General features: G+C 35.7%; 1 protein-coding gene across 4 annotated transcripts in view; it reads left to right on the top strand.

Moving 5' to 3' along the window:
• Nucleotides 1–18262, top strand: part of sdk1a (sidekick cell adhesion molecule 1a) — a 493742-nt gene that overhangs the window by 430945 nt on the left and 44535 nt on the right. For all 4 annotated transcript variants that reach the window (XM_088612342.1, XM_088612344.1, XM_088612341.1 and 1 more), the window contains 3 exons: nt 1872–1987; nt 4575–4764; nt 17353–17451. In XM_088612342.1, the coding sequence (XP_088468468.1) occupies nt 1872–1987; nt 4575–4764; nt 17353–17451 (405 nt within the window). The remainder of the gene's footprint in view (nt 1–1871; nt 1988–4574; nt 4765–17352; nt 17452–18262) is intronic.

Below are 18262 nucleotides of genomic sequence, written 5' to 3'. Positions count from 1 at the left end.
GACATGCTCCTTGAACTAGATATGTGACACTATCAAACTATCAAGGGGCACTGCAATTGGTTAGAGGTAGGTAAGAACAAGAATTGCTGTGTTTTCATAACTGTTATGGTAACATCACAGAGAGTGTCTCCTGCATGTGTGGGTTTTTCTCAGACAGCCATGAATTACAGTAAATCCCAATTGAGCCTCATGTGCTGAACAAATGAGCTTGGTGGGCCTGACTTGGCCTGTGGGCCATGTGTTAGACACACAGTCATTCGAAAGGTACAGTAGGAGAGTTATTTTTTTCACCAATACTAGAATATCTGATATCCCCATATGTTTTTGGTTTGACTTAAGAGCACACCATATCTGAAAGGCATGATAGCTGTATGAATAGATCGATTAAAAAAATTTTAAAGGAAATAATTCTGTATTAGATGGCTACATCAATTCATTATAAATTCAGTAAGATGAGTGAAGAGGACAAAAATAATTCTTAAAACTTATCCTGTCTTTCTGCTTGCATATTTTAAGTTAAAGTTAAAATATGCAAGTCTTAAAGTTCTGCTTGCATAACTTTAAGAGCTAGTTAGAGCACACTTCTGAAAAGACTATTTTTAGTTTTCTAATTTAAAATGGTGTTTATCCTGATGAGGAAGAATGTATTTTTACATTGGTTTAAGAAAGGGCCTCTTTTGTCCAAAGATTCTATCACAAATAGAGGTACAAAATTTAAATTTAAAGGACCTGTGTTTCATGCTTTTACTCACCTTTTAATTAATGCTGTTTAGCAACACACTAGTGTTAATCACACATTGAAGATGTGCAATGAAATTGTGCAAATGCTGTCAGCACAGTACTCTGAGATGTTACAGTTTCAAATTCAGTAGTCTCTTTGACTTGCAGCAATGTTTTTTAATCTTCAATTTTTGTTTAACTTTTTAACAACATACAATAAAAAGCCAATATTAACGTGAAATTCTCTTCAGAAGGAAAGAAGGAAGTGTAAGAGAAAGATAACAGTTGGTGAAGGGGAAGAAGTGTCTGCAGTCTAACGCTTTGGTAAAATCTTGCTTTTGAGAAAAGGTTCTCATCTCAGCACCTATTAACAGCAGGATGAAGCTATCTTTTAATATCCACTGCACAACATCCAAGGAGCATATATCCTTATCCAAGGGGATTTTTTCTTATTGTGAAACAGAGTAATGTTTCTGTTTAATTGTTCTCCAATTCTTTACATGACTATGAATTCTGCTCATGTGAAACCCGCCTTGAATTAAAAACTAGTTTTTTATAGTTTTGGGGATCTCAGGGGCTGAAATGTTGTTACTTTTATACTTTTATATTTTTCCATGCACTTTTAATCAGTTCTTCCCTTAAGACTTCCATAAGTTCACTCAGTTTTTAGGAAACTCTCATATGGGTGCATGTGGCTCTGAGATAAATTTGATTTTTTGGTTGATTTTTAATTTACAGTGATCAACTCCTTCAAGCTTAATCATGACAAAAGTTCTGTTTGATTGTGGAGTTGATTTCCTAATGGAAATGACTAAATGTAATGCTACAAACAACGTGGAAGTTATTGCATTTTTCAGCATGAAAGAAGGGTGTATTGAATGCCAGTGATGTACAAATGTTTGACCTGTGCTGTAACTGTTACTCTACCTGTGAAAACCAAGCTGATGTGTTTGCGTTTGTATAACCTGCAGTACAACAATACCTGTCCTCATGTTTGGATTTGTGCTTTAATGGTATTTAATCTTCGTTTTGTCAGAAATTCAGTCAGAGTCCTCCATTTGAAAGAGAACCAAAACTAATTGCAATGTGTTGTTAAAGGTCTCTTAGAACAATATGGATTGCAAAAATGATAATGAATTCTCCTTTCACAGTGCCATCTGGGTCTCCGGTGAATGTGACAGCTGAGGCTGTGAGCTCCACACGCATTTTAGTCACATGGGGTCCTGTTCCAGAACAGGAGCAAAATGGACATATTCTTGGATATAAGGTAATTCAATTGCCTGTGTTACTCTTCCAACAAAGCATGGCTCTAAGTCAGCTAGCTAATCAAAGTCCATAAGCAGGTTTTACGTGTGTTCACGTTCTATTATCTGGTAGACTCATTTGAAGAAATAAATCCAATTTGTTGAAGGGATTTTGCAATTTAGTCTAAAGACTACTTTTTCAGAAGCAAATAGCCATGAGTTGTGACTGACCACAATGTGATTGATTTGAGGTTTAAAATTGGAATTCAGAGTTAGGGGTTGTGCAGTATTAAGTCGAGCACACGTAATTTTCATACATTGTTTCATTTGTACTATTACAAGAAGATAATAAACTGGTAGAGAAATGTGTATTTAAAACTAAAGTTATTTTTTTAGCTTTTATATTGTAAGAGCTTTTGCATTGTTTACCACTGTAAACTTTTCCCCAATAAATCTCTGTATGGAATTAACAGGTTAGTAAATATTTTAATAAAAAGTTTTAGCTTCTAAAGGTACACAGTGTTCATGTCTTGAAGAAGGAATACAGTTCAGACCACAGCAATTAAAACACCACATTTGATCTGCAACCAGAAAGAAACAGTTGTGTAATTTACTTGCTTCCCTCTGCTGTATTGTTGAAATTGCACCTTGGATGTCTGCATGTCACAGTTTGAAAGTGGGAAATGCATGTTTAATGTTTTTGTGTTAAACTTTAACATCCATTCTTCCACTGTCAGCAAAATGTAGAAGTGTTCTTCAACTGAAATGAAAAACATTTTTTTTTCATAAATGAATTTAATAACTTTGCTGATTAAGCACATAAACATCACTGAATTGCATTGGTGAAGTGAGTGAGTTTTTCCACTCTTATAAAATGCATAGAGGAATGTATAAGCTTCTTTAGTATAAAGTTTAGTGCCAGGTTTTTCCCTTTTTAAGTTTGCAGCAAAAGCTTTAATTGCATTTTGCTTACCCAGAGTTCACAAATAGACTGTTAGTGTCTGAGTCGCGAATAAAGATGACTGATAGAAATCTCTTTTGACTGTAGCAGGCCCACAAAATGCATTTTGCTGCATTTACTGCTGTTAAAATATATTGTTTGACAGAATTGTCTCCTCTTCTTAAGACCTGCTTCAGTGATAAATGGAAATTTCGGAAACTAACTTGGCAGATTACATCAACAGCCAAGTATTTTTATACATTTTTTTTGCCCAGAAAAAATTGTGATAAAATGTTTTGAGAAACACAGTCCATCAGGCAAACTGCTCTTCCTCGAATACTTTTGCCAATTAAACCACAGACTTTAGATGTCTAATTGTAGAACCAATAGTTTTTCAAGTGTGGAGCTGTGTTAGCAGTGGTTAATTCTATGCTAAAACATATAAAGAATTCAACATTTTGACTGTCAAGCCTTCCCCATGGTGGGAAGTAGTCTTCTTTAAAAAGGTGTGTTGTGAGTTTCAACTGCATGGACTATGTAAGGACTGTTTGGCCTTTTAAAACCAAACTCAGTGATTTTGTTATAGTTTGCCCTGACTGTGCTCGTTATTTTCTCACCCTGTTGAAATGAATGGATAGGGACTTGCTTGGAAGCTTGGAAACTGCTTGGCTTGTTCAAAACTGATTTTTGTTTTAAATCTGATTTATGTTGGAGTTTTGATGGAATAAAGCCCACATGAAATCTGCAATGTTTTGGATAAGGGCTGCTCTAGGTGCTGTTTCATGCTTGTGTAGGCAAGCTTTTTCTGGTGTCAAGGCTGTGAGATTAAGAATGATTGGTGTGGCAGCCAGTTCCTAAATGGAGTGCACTGAAATTCACTTTTTCTTCATTCTTTTCTTGTTCGAGTGAAAAAAAGATGTTACTGTAATTTAAAGACCTGTAGTTGAAATTGAACAAATGTAACTTTCATTTTTTAGCATTTGATAATGCCTTTACATTAAATGTGTAAACACAAATCAATTTATAATAGTTTCACTGAGTTATGATGCTTTTAGCTGGCCTCATTCATCCATCTGCCTAACTGCAATGTTTGTAAAAAGAATATATATATATAAAATAAAGCCTTATAGCAAAATTTTAAAAAATGGCTTTCCTAACCATTTATAAAAAAATCAATATGTAAGTCACTCTCTTGCGCAATCTCTGATATACTTGTCTTGTGTGCAGTTTGGTCTTCCTGTGACTGTGCCACATTCTGTGTATGCCATTCCGCCTATGTGTGACATTTTATCACATCATCCTTTAACCACCTGAAATGCTATTTCCACATGCCCCCAATAAACTGCTGTTCATTTCTTAGTGTAGATGCACACATTGACACAATAAAAAATGACATTAGTTGGTCTTTAAAGTGTTTAGAGAGGCAGCCACTTTAAATCTTGCTCTAATTGCCCTCAGCCACAAACTAGCCTCATTTCTTTCTATCACCTTCAAGCATCTGACGCCACCATGTGTTGAGATTAATTGAGAAGCACTGAGCAGATGGTAAAGGTGCTCAATAATGAGGCCTGTTGTCACCTGGGGCTTTATCGGTGAAATCGGATGGAAACTTCAGGCGAATTGATCACTGTTGCTAATAACACCTGTGTGTATGTGCTTCTTTTATTCAGGTTCTGTATAAAGAGAAGGATCTGAGGTTGGAGCCCCAAGTGCAGGTGGTGAAAGGTAACCTCACTCAGTCCGTGCTTCTCCGGAACCTGAGGAAATACGTGCAATATGAGATTCAGGTTCTGGCCTACACACGCATCGGAGATGGTGAGCCCAGCACCCCCCCTGTCCTGGAGAGGACCAAGGATGATGGTAAGTCAGATCCTTCTCTGTCAAGTTTTCTGCCTTTTTTTCACTCTGGTATCTTAGCACTGCGATGGGTCGGGAAGAAAAGAAGGACTCCCCAATGGTTTTTCTGATTCTTAGATGCCAGTCAGGCTTCATGCTCTGTCTAATTCCAGCTGTGTCCAAAAAGATGTTGCTATGGCTTCTTTTCCCCTTGGGCTCTAAGCCCACCCTTAAGTGAGCCTGTTTCCATTCTGTTGCTGTGAACCTGAAGCCATGATGAGATCAGAGATGTATTGTCGGAGATATACCATGTCCTTTCTTATGTTAATCCTGTTCTGTTTTTATACTGTATTTGTTTGCTGCTCTACTTTTATTTCTTGTGAATGCATAAACCCTTTGTTTTAAAAAGAATAAAGATCTAAGGATCTTCAATTGAAAAAATATTGCTTCAGAAATGGGCTTTGACTCGGAGTTTAATCAAGCAGATTCATCAAGCAATTAGTGACAAGCAATGAAAATGAGGATTCGATAAGTTTAATCTTACTAAACCCTTGTAGGTATCTTCTTAATCAATTTCAAATGCTGGCAGCTGTCGTGGGAGCTACTTTCTTTTTAATTAGTGATATAAAATGCACATGTGAATGTAAATTATATGTATTATATTAATGAAAATGGTCACTCTCTGTCACATCTGTCGGCATCTTTTTTCTAGGTTAAGCCATCAGCCAAATCTATCAACAAAACAGCATACAAATCTGTTTCTACCCTGTTGTTTATGATCATCCCAAAATGTTGTAGAATGTTGGGTGACACAAACCTCATCTGATTAAACATAATACTGGGCTCATAATTGTGGAAGTTCTGTATGAGCCAGTGGTCCCAGCAATTGTCAGTAATATACAACCAAAACAACAGTGCCTCACTAGAGCTCATCCATATCTGGGAATAAACACAACCCAGCACACCATGGGAACCACATGAAAAGGAAACAGGGAATTACTAGCTGAATGTTTTTATTCCAAGAATTTGTCAAGGGAACATCAGAAGGCCAGTTTTTTATTGGCTTTAATTTAGTTTAACCATGACACCAGTTTTGACATTCTGCTGCTTTGAAATAGTCTGAAATATTCCCAGGGAAAGCCGTAACTAAACTGGCAATTTTGAACTTGGCAAAGGCAACTCTTGAAGAAGGGAGGTAGGATCTACTAGACCCAGATTTATAGTAAAAGAGCTCAGCTTTGCTCCAGTTCTGTGTTCTGATAACAGCAGGTCTTCAAAGTGGTTTAGTTATGGTATTCAGTGTGTACGTTTATTCAGTTCTACATACAATGGTTTATGACCCCAGTGGAAGATAGAGTGCTCTAGCTTATCCATCTATTGGAAGAAAAAAAATAGTAGTCTAAGTTATTAAAAATGTTAAAGAAAATGTCTGCAATTTAACACAAAAATGTGTGTGGTAAATGCCAGCAAAATCTTGTTGGCCATGGGAAGAAGTGGTACTGATTGAGTAATCAAAAACATCCATTTCATTATTGGACATATGCATCTTATAGTGATTGTATAAATTGACTGTATAAATTAAAGTTTAATTATGATCTAAAAATTGTACTACTTAAATTACATGTCAAGCGTACAAGAAGTGGGCAGTGACTATATTGATTAGATAAAGAAGCGCATCTGAATGCTAAATTCTGAACTTTGGCAGGATGGAAGTAAGCTGTAGCATCTAATATATTAAAGTATACAGCTATCTGAAAATTGCTTTTAAAAGGCTACAGCTTCACTACCTATAATAAAAATGAAAGATTTTCTTCACAAATGAAGACATTTTAAAACTGTAAAATTATTACATTCACTTCAAATTCCTGTTAATGGCATTCACATACAAATGAACCTTCAGTGAGGCAGGATCTAAACAAGAAGGAGAAAGTGCATATCATGACACGTGCAGACTAGACTTGGTAGTCATAAAAAAGTAAAAAACAGATAAAGTAGAAAAAAATGTAAACATGTAAAACTTATCATTTACAATTTGTATTGCTTCACATCTAGATAATAACACAATATTTTCATTTGTTTGTCTTGGCCATAATTTTGCTATTCTTTTGCTGTTTGTCTGTGTTTTAATTAATGTGAGAATGATAGTGGTCACTCCCAGAGTAGCAGGTGCAAAATGAGCAATGTGCTTTGTTCATTCACCTCTTGTTAGTTTTGGTAATTAAGATTGCCATTGTTTCCCTTGCCTGAAAAATATCTGTGCTATCATTCTACCTTGTGCATGTGAAGGATAAGTATGACTTAAAGAAGAAAACAAAGAATGGAAGGGGGTTATCATTATTAATTTATGATACAGTAGAAGAAAGCCGACTTTCATCTTTGTCTTCTCTGATCAAGAAAAGAATACATTTAATCTGCAGCTCAAATTCAGCAGGTATCCTATCATAGAATATCAATGAGGCTTCAATGCATTGCAAAAAGAGGAAAATGTACTTTTAGCAAACAAATCATCATTGCCTTGAGCCTGAAATTTTCTTTGAATGTGACTTTTTGTTTTGTGTTTTTTTGTTTCTAATTCTTTAAAGAGTGCTCCTCAGCAAAGACCAAAGACTCCGTAATCCCCAGCCACCGCCCTTAGAAATGTTTAATTTACTAAAACATCAAATCTTCCTAAACCAAAGTTACAGTATATTATATATCCTTTGGGCTTAAAACTGTTGAAGACAGAATCTTTTGCACACTACTGTATGCTGTGGATATACTATTAAAATTAGTATATTAAAATTAATATTTTAAAAGAATTTGTATCCATAATGGCTTGTAATGTTACAGACTAAATAACAAACAGTTCTGAATATTGAACAAATGTGGGATACACTTCTCACTAACATCCTCTAAATACATTAAGATGGAGACTATTATATAGGTTTGGGAATCCCCTGATTGTTTTTGTTTACTTGTTCATAGGGCAATAGGGTAATAATTAAAAGTATTAATAAATAAGAGTATTAGTGTAATCCCACTGACCTTCTGCTTCAAGTATGTAAATTCAGTTTAAAATGAGGGAAGAAGAAAACAACATTTTGGCTGTGGAACCTTCTACAGGTATGTGGAAAAAGAGATTGCTCTGTTCCTTCATCTTCCCCGCTGTTAAAGACTCCACAGTTGAAACATTGTATTTTCTTTTTTTTATTTGCTTTTCAATGTGTATTTAACTTTTAAATTGTTTCTAATTCCAGTATATCCTGTGATCTTTAGTTTATGGCAATTTTCTGCACACTTAGTTTTACAGTTTACACCAAAGACAAAATAGTTTATGCCTTATAGTCAGATTAAAGAATTAAACAGTTAAGACAGTTTGCCGCAAGCATTCATCTGTACGAAAGCACGGCATCTTAAGTACAGTTGTGGGACAGAGCTGAGCAGCTGCTTGGGAGCATTCAGACTGAGAGAATTAACAACATGTTATACGTAATGTTTTCTTTTCTTTCCCCACTTTTGTATGACATCCTTGGCTTCACAATTACTCATTCTTAGGCGTATTGTAGTGAAATGTGTTTTTCTTCTTAATAGCAATGTGGAGTAGTGGGTAGGGCTCTGGACTCTAAACTGATAGGGTGTTAGTTCAGTTCCTTGGAGGATGTGCTACTGTTGTATCTTTGAGCAGTGTTACTTAGATTGCTTTCATAAACACACCAGCTTTATGTGTATAAACACAAGTTGTTTTGGATAATGATGTCAGTCAAATAAATTGCTAATAATTATTCATAAATACATATTGAAACCCTTCTAATTACATAAGATTGCAAAACTTTTTTTTGCATTTTGCATTACTAAGAGAAATGATTGAGTTCCAAAAAGTCTTTCTTCTAGATGTGTGCATAATTTGAGTAACTACAGCTTTGTGATTAGATCAGTTAATTGCTCTTAATTACTTCTGATCAGTAAGGTTCCCTTGCAGAATGGCACCTTTCATTTCAAAGTAATTCAATTAACTTTTGTAAGTCACATTCAGATTTTTTTTCTGACGCATAAGCAGAAACATGATAATATTGGCAAGGAATGAGTCACGCTGAGAGCACGACTCATCTTTAATTATGTTCTTAATATGCAAGTTGAAAAATGGTTATTGATCAGTGGGAGCTGCTGTTTCCCACAGAAATTAAACCTGAAGGTTTATGTAACTACATTTTCAATAATTAAATCCGACTCAGTAATACATACAGAAACTGCTGAGGCGAGGACAATAACATTAGCTTAAAATAAGCTACTGAGCTGGAGACCACCTTCAGGAATCTTATGGTTAGTCAGGGGACTTTCTCACAGTTTGTTTGAATTCACAGATTTCATGATCCCTCTCTGATGGCTTACTGAGAAGAAAAATTGAACATCAATTAAATGTATTACTTAGCAGGAAGACGGTAATGTAGAGAACAAGGCTTGCCCCTAATTACTCTAGGTTAAGTTGAACTGCTGCTTTTTGGGTACTTTCTTTAATTACATTAATATTGTATTTTGGTATCATAGAACAGAAGTGATGCTTTTCCACATTCATGCAATTTATCAGATCAGGAACGAAGAAACATCATGCCCAGATGGCTAAAAAATGTGAATTTACAGTGTAAGCATTGTGAACCTCTAAAAACCTTCTTTAACAACTTTTATATGTATCTATAATTCCACATTACTGATTGGAATATTGCAGATGTGGAGAAGTCACTTTAAGTTAATATTTTCAAAACTGCATCACATCTCATGGCTTGATATACTGGATGTCTGTTTGTATCCTCAACTTAGTCTAAGCCAAGGATGTGACTGTCTTTCAGATCGTATTCTTAACAAAACAATGTTGTGCTGATTGGTACCTTAGAGAGGTCAGTAGAGGTTAATGTCTGGGAGATAAAACAAGCAGTCTGCGTAACCAACCATTGCTGGAAGGTGACCCCAGCAGGTAATTGGTAGGATAAAGCTGCACCAAAGTGAGAGGATGTTTACATCTCTATGTCTGAAGTGTGAGGAGGTGGGATTCTATAAAGGAGCTGGTTTACATGTAAATAGCCATTCTAGCCAAAAAAGGCTGCAGAGTAAATACACCCCCAGTTCCGACAAAAGAACAGTGATTTGAAAGTGATTAACTTTCAACTGGTATTTCCACTGTTCTTTCAGGTGTCATCTTGGTGGATTCTCCATATCTGCAGCCTCACTCTGTAATATTACCATTGCCATTTGTCTCCCCCATATAAAACCCTGCACCATATGCAGGAGCAAGAAGTAAGAGTTAGTGTGAGCCTGCAGCATTAATCTGTTTAACGCCCCCCCAGCGAATGAAGGAGGAGATGGCAGATAGAGATGGCAAAAGAACCAGACCTGTCCCCTTCATCATGAGAGAGGTTCAGAAGTTTCTTTTTTTATCAGCAGTGACAGACTTTGTGTCTCACACGAATGGCACAGCATTAATCATCTGCACTTCTTCATCCTCTCACGTTGCATATGTTTTTTCTGCTGTGGCAATTTGTAAGGAAGTGCTAACAAATTTGACCTTTATTTGCCTTCATTTTAACTACCAGTAAGACCACTGGTGCTAAAATAAATTTATTTGGCTGATTTGTCATGTGAAAAATTTCAAAGTCTTGATGGTGTAGTGGTGTGAGCCTGCTTTAAAATGGGATGGTTTTGGACTTTTCTGACAGGGCAAGGGAACATGTAATACTATGTTTCAGTTTTAAACGAGATAGACATTAATTTCTAAGTCTTTCTAATCCATGTTGCAGAGCAGTCTTGATAGTGCAATGTAACTGACAAACTTAGCTCTGGAGAAGTATAGACATGGCAGACGATAGTTGAGCAAGATGGTAAATGAGCCCAGCTGAGATCTCTGTTAGGTTCCTTCCAGTATTCCCTAGCCTGTAAAACCTGTAAAACCCTTATCTTTCAAGAGCACAAACACACTAGCCACCAAGAGCTTACTAACAAATAGGCTGTCTAAGATGCCTTGTTACAATAACTCATGCTTACTACCACTCTCCCTGGATTCTGACATGGGCAACAGAAGTGTTGTAAGCAACTCAATGCCAGGTGTGTCTAAAGATGTGCTAATGTAGTGTGAGAACTAGCACACGTAAACAATTCACATTGCCAGTTTCCCCTGAAGACAAACAATGAACATTAAATTGATGCAGCTAAGTGTCTCATCCTACCCTGCAGTACTGAAAATTATTAAAAGCAATTTGGACTTTGCATCTATATGCATTAAACATGCTTCAGCAGTTACTATGGTAATTACAATTGTTCAGAAAGAGGGTGTGTGTTTAAGTTGTGTTGACTGATGAAACTGGCTCTACCAAGCAAAGATAAGCCATATAAAGTTTAGATACAGTATAAGGAAGGCAAATAGGGCATTCATTGGAAGACAAGTATATTTTGCAACATGGTCTCTAGTGCTTTCTACATATAAAGCATCCTCAAATATTCTTTCATGCAAAGTAGAACTACACCTTGGATGGGATACAAGTACCCATTGGAACAATTTGGAGACACAAATTATCTTAGGCAGTCTGTGTTTGGAAGGTATGAGTAAATTGCAACACCCAGAGGAAATACACACCAACATAGGGAAAACATTGAAACTCCACCTAAAAGTCTCCCATAATCTGAAGGACCTAAGAAGTGTGAAGTACAATAGCAACACTAACTGGCCACATACCTGTAACTATGCCATTCTATCTTAAATAACTGTTCATTAAGAAATAATAAAACAGTTTAGTCTTCTTACTTTCTGGAGCTGGTATCTCAGGTAGTCATGGTATAATGGAATAATGCAGAGAGAAAAGATCTACTGTTCACAAGGATTATTTTTCAAGTAAAATTAAGCCTATTTTAATTACTAAGCATTAACTGTCCAAACATGACATTTTAGTAATTACAGCTCTTGTCTAAGATGAGAAAAGCTTGTGTGATTTTGATAAGACCCTTTGCAATGTCATAACATTTTAATTGAGCACTGGAGGCCACAACAGCAAGAAAAGATAATGAGTTAAACTTTGTGCAGACAGGGATGAAATAACCTTGACAGAAAGGTGACAGAAATTGGCTTGAGCCAAGAAAGCCAACTTCTCTACTTTTTTAGATTTGAAGGAATGCAGGACATCATTTTATGATAGTTATCACAGTCATCTGTACAATCTTTTTTTTCCTCCGGTTTCCCCAGACCTGTTGAGGAAAGCCAGTCGATTTGATTGACACTGCTGACAGAGTGAGAGTTGTACTCTGGCCTTTATCTTTCAAAGGAATGATCTAGAGTATTACACGTTGTCAGTCACTGCCAGGAAAAAGGTTTTTATTTTGGTAATTGCTTGAGTGTAAATCATTTCATTTTAAATTGATAAGCTAAGAACATCCTTATAAGAAAGTCCACAAACCTAAGATGAGATAAACAAATGTTTAGAATATTTTATATATTATATATGGTATATAAATCATAAAAACTCCCTGAAGGAGACATCTGGCAAAGTCAAATCGGAAGCCTTCTGTGGCTACAGAAGGGGTTAGTGACAGCCAAGTCATCCTTCTGGGAATCTCCTGTCAAGCCTCTTATGAATTGGCAGAATAACCTACAATGTGAAATGCATTATTACTGAATTCTGCAATCTTCAGTTAGAACTGTGTCAAAGGATTCAGGGGGTGTCTGAAATGTAATGATTCGGTTGTATATATATACACTCTATAGTAGATATATACAGATACAGACATCTAGAATGCACATCAAAATTCCTCAGAGGAAAAATATACTGCAGTATACTACAGTTCTGGTCAGTGTGCCATAGAAGATTAGTAGGGGGCACTTGCTTTGTGTTAGATGTTACTTAAACTGTATCTTCATTTAATCTGTATTTTCTAATAATTATATTATATTATATTGAAAATATACATATTTTATATGTTAGATAAATATTTAAAATACATAGCCAAGCTATCATTTGAAAGTGTGGCTATCTAAAAAAGGGTATTACAGTACATACCCTGGATCGACCCTGGATCCGTTAGGTTGAAAACTCTTGCATCAGACCATTATGTATGGTACTGTACTTCAAAGTACAGGACTGTAACATTTATGTACTGGAAGCTTACTTCTTTAAAGTCAGTTAATATGGAATCACATAACTAATGAGAGGTTTGGTATCTGAAAACAAAAAATAACTGAAATATAATAATGTTGCCAAACATGATTAACTATTAATTGATGAGTATTATAATATATAACGTTTAATTTCTATAGCACATATCATTACAGTGAGTCAAGTGATTTCATTACAGTGAATCTTATGTGCTTCACATTAAAAAGCTTGTAAGAGAAGTCAAGGAACTTAAAAATTACTAGGAAAAAGATAGGAAATCAGTTTGTAATACTGAAAGTTGATAGGCTTGCTGGTAGAGAAGGGTTTTAACGTCTATCAAAGGTTTCAGTTGAAAATGCTTGTCTGAGATGATTGAGGAGGCTATTCCACAAGTGAAAGCACAGTTACCCATAGTATGTACAGTAGTTTGGTTTGGGGGACCTGCAGCAGACTCAATTGACCTGATCTTGAAGACTAAGGTGCAGGGTCATTAAGGTAGATAGGACCTTTGCCTTATAGAACCTTAAAAACCAGGAGCAGTACTTTAAAATCCACTTTTTTAAGGACAGTGGATCTTTGCTACAATAGGGATGATGTGGTTTGACTTCCTTGCTCTGGTGAATATTCTGGCAGCACTGTTCAGGAGAAGTACTTGAGGGCAGACCACAAAAGAGAGCATTACAATAGTCCAGGTGAGATTAAATGAAGGCATGAATTAAGTTTTTAGAGTCTGCAAAATTGAGAGAAGACCTTAGCTGGGAAATATTTTTCAAATTTAAATATTAACACTTACAGATGCTTTTTATATGATCCAAACATTTCAGAGACGTATTGAACTCCACACACAAATTGCTGACCACTGAGGATACAGATATATTTATATACAGTAGCTGGTTGTTGTAGCTCAAAATTAAAACTAGGATACAAAACAGTACTCCATCATCTTCATAAACATTACTGTTGATTTTTTCTAAGTTTTGGTGTTCTCGTTTTAGCTATGTTTCCCATGGAAACTTGGAAGGTTCAAATTAAAAAACAATAAACAACATACAGTATGATTCAACAGATATAAGTTATATAAGCATTTATAAACCACCAAGGTTTGGTGGGACCTCCAGATAGCAAAGAAACAGAACCATGGATTTCTGGGAGGTACAGTTTTTGAGGACGGTAGAAAGACTGTGATATCTAGATTTATGTTTTGCCATTTATTTTCAGAAGCCAAAAAATGAGAAATTCCACGGCAGTTTTATTGACAAACTGTTACAAAGGCACAGACCACAATTACAGCTAGTGGGTAACTATGTTAATTATATACAGTTGTATATTGTAATTGTATTCAGTATATATTAAAATGAATGGAACCAGAAGGATAACTACTTTTTCAGCTTTTTACTAATCCTACTTTTTCACCTTTTTCACAAAAGTCATATGACTAGTTTAAATACAGTGTTTTGATTATAGCTGCAGACTTCTACTAGTCTGTCTAGACTGCTGCTTATCAAGAGATTTTTATTTTAAATTTTATTTTGCAATCCATAAACATAATTCCAAAATAAAAGTTAACTTTATTAACTTGAAACTAATTGTGTTTTTGGTTCCATTAAGAAATGTGACTGCAGGAACTTGGAGCTTCATTGAATCATGGGGCTCCTGATGAAGCAGGGGGTGTTCTGAAGAGAACAGCTGACAGATTGGTCAGCCAGAGAATTGATATTCCAACTGTGCATCATTTGTTCAGGGTATTGAGTGATGCAGGCCCAAATGGAAAGCTGTTTTACACTGACAAGGACACTGCAGACAAATATAAATGTATATGACTAAAATTAGTCGTATTTTAAGTACATCTATTTTTGTTTGATTTGCATTTGCAAATTGGCTTAAATTTAAGAAAAAATGTATTATTAATGTGACTTTTGTGAAAAAAGGGTAGTACTACAATGTTTAATCTAAATCTAATCTAATCTAAGAGTTCCTCTTTAGATAACGACAAACTTAAAACAAAAATTGGCCAAAGAACTTATGAAGTGCTGTTTAAAATATAAAAAGAATTTGTTTATTTAGTGACCTCAGAACATTTCTACATTATGTGCTGTACTACATTAAGTTATTACATTATATTATTTCTACATTATGTGCTGTACAGCACGTCTGTAATAGAGTTGTGAAAGTGCATGACAGCACATTTTCATTAATACTAATATTAGCAAATAACTTGGTTTCCCAATAAGCTGTCCCAAGTGTTTATTTCTATGTATCTGAAACCTTGGTTTCTAAAACAAAAAACTAAAAAAATATATTGTCTACTAATTTTTACTTTTCACAAACACTCAAAACATTGACAGCAGTTGCAAAAACTGTTTGGTGTTAAATTGCATGAGAGGTGTCTTTATCATGTACAGTGAATTGACCAGAAATTGGTTATTCTAATGGTACATGAAACTGTCTTTCAAATAAACCCATTACTATGCTCATACAACTACATACATTAACTAAGAAAGTACAGTTCCCAATGTCCCACACGTTCAGTTGTCCAATCAAAGAGACTCACTACTGCAATAACATACAGATTTGAGGATAAAAAGCATGGTTACTTTGTTACAGGGAAAAGTAATTTTTGCAAGGACAAACCTCCATAGTTAATTTTCACACGAATGCACACGAATTTCACAGTCTAATAGCAGAGTCTTTTTATTAATAAGTCTTTGGAAAAAAATCATCCCTTTTTATTCCCCACACTTATTTAGATAGATAAGACATTATTGATCCCAAAGGGAAATTGAGGTGTTACAGCAGCCCAGCCCAAGACAAGTAAAAACAGACATCAGAATAGACTAAAAATTAAAATAGGTACAGCAATTCAAAGAAAAATAAATAAATAGAGTAAGGTGTGTGCAAAATATGCTAAGAGTCACTGTAAAACAATAAAGTATGTGCAAAATGCACATAGATATACAGATTGAAAGTACCACAGTATGTACATGAGTGTAACACGCTGTCCATAGATGACCAGGTGAAGGGCTAGCAGTCCTAGCCTAGGGCAGTGTTATACACCCTGACAAACGCCGGGAGGAAGGACCTACAGAAACGTTCTCTTGAACACCGTAGCTGGAGCAGTCTGTTACTAAAAGTGCTCCGCTGTCTAATTACAGTCCCATGTAGGGGATGAGAGGCGTTGTTCATGATGGCTGTGAGCTTGGTCAGCAATCTTCTCCGCCACCACCTCCAGGGGGGTCAAGGGTCAGCCCCAGAACAGAGCCAACCTTCTTGATGTTTATTGAGTCTGTTTACATCTCTTGCCATGATGCTGCTGCCCCAGCACACAACAGCGTATAAGATGGCCGCTGCCACCACTGATTCATAAAAAATGTGTAGTAGTGTTCCACATACACCAAAGGACCTGAGCCTCCTAAGAAAATAGAGTCGGCTCTGACCTTTCTTGTACAGGGCGTCAGTGTTTACAGTCCACTCCAGTTTATCATCCAGGTGTACCCCTAGGTACTTGTAGGAATGCACCAGTTTCTTTTCATATGAATTTAACCATGAGAGTTGCATGTTTCGACTCAAAAAGGGATAGTTAGAAAACAACTAAATTTTCTTTAAAAAATTTTAACTAGCATGTTACAATAATCTGTGGCTGTGTGGATATTTTTCTAAACTGAAAAACTCATAATAGTAATAAATACTGTAGATGACACCTTTGAAAATTAGCATTTTAAAGCACTTTATAGTAGGTGTAAAAAAGCTAATGAGTTGTACTATTTTCAACCATTCGTAATGTCTGAATACGACTAGAAAGAGAGAAAGACTGACAGAAAGAAAAAGTGAATCCCTGCAAGAAAATGCTTGTGTGCCTTGTAGTAAGAGGAAACATGCTCACAGGTTCTAAGATACCATGACAAAGAAAAAGCACCCATTTTTCATACATTCTAAACTGAATTGTTAATAATAAATTGTTTATTGTCACCAAAATCCATAATTGTCAGACCAGAGCACATGTCAAAATGATAAATTGTTTGGCATAATTTGTGTACTTGGATCTATTTGTAAAATCATTTTATTCAGGATGTTTATTTATTCTGTTTGTGAACCTAAACTGAAATATACAATATGTATTTTCCTTAAATCTGAATCTGGAGAAGGTTAACATAGTAAGAAGGTTTACATAGTAATATATTTTAATTTATGTTTTTTATAACATTCAGAGGCACATGAAGGATTTATAAATATACAAATGCATCCATAAGAAAACATGCAATCAAGTGTATGTCTTCTTTTAAATTTCACTAGAGCACGTTGTATCACGTCTGCTCTGGGCTGTACTGTCAGATAATGATTAGCTATGTAAATTCTTCACTCAATGAAAGAATATTCTTGTTTTTAGGGTATTACAAAATCCTTTAAAACTGCCACCTAGATTATAATATTGTACATGGGTGAAGTGTTTCTTTTTTTTAGAACTCTAAAGTGATATTTGATTGTCGTCTTTCTTTCCCTTTAGTTCCAGGACCACCTGTGAGGCTGGTCTTTCCAGAGGTCAGGCTGACATCTGTGAGAGTAGTATGGCAGCCTCCTGTGGACCCCAATGGAATTATCATGGGTAAGACGTACATTAGTTTATTCTGGCTCTAAACCCTGCCATGTCAGGGGAGCCTGTTTTCATTAATGTTCCACACCTGTTTTGCTCATACCTCTGAATAGCCAAGAGGTTGGAACCATGAGGGATGGAACTCCCACTCACACCTCATCAAACGTTGGATGTCACCTAAACATGTCGTGTACAAATTGCCCTCTGTACTGCATCACTACCCAGCTATACATTTGCAGAGCATCCCTCTCCAAAGATAAATGGAATGCTCAGCTATCATTTTTTGTAGCATAATTGGAATACAAGCCTCGGTAACTTGGCTCAGAGAAAAGTTTTTTGGAGATTACATATCCCAACTGGGGCAGTGAGAATGTGAAATGAATACAGAGAAAAGTGAAAAGACACCTCATATTCAGCAAGCCTTGTCTTTATGTTAATTCAAAGTGTTATCTTTGTAAAATAAATTGTAAAAGGACAAGAAAAAGTCAGAAAGCACCTCCTCTGCTAACCGTCCTATATCTATAGAGCTTTAGAGGAATGACAATAGCTAACAGAATGTCCTGTACTGGGTGCTTTTAATGGTACAGCTAACAATATATGTAATGTATCCTTTACCTGGAATTAATTCCAATTTTGACAAAATGGGACTGTTTGAAATTTTTAGAGTAAGAACAGAATCAGCATTTTTTCTGTCAGACCTTATGCTTTTAAAAACAAAACAGCACATGCTTGCTTATACAAACCTGTCAGGAGCACCATGTCATTGTGCACTTGAGAATCATTTCACATAGATGTAGAAAAAAATCACAGCTCAGTAATATGA

The sequence above is a fragment of the Lepisosteus platostomus genome, chromosome 19 (assembly GCF_059453375.1).
Source record: "Lepisosteus platostomus isolate fLepPlt1 chromosome 19, fLepPlt1.hap1, whole genome shotgun sequence".
NCBI lineage: Eukaryota > Metazoa > Chordata > Actinopteri > Semionotiformes > Lepisosteidae > Lepisosteus > Lepisosteus platostomus.
This window is presented reverse-complemented; position numbering and strand designations above follow the sequence as displayed.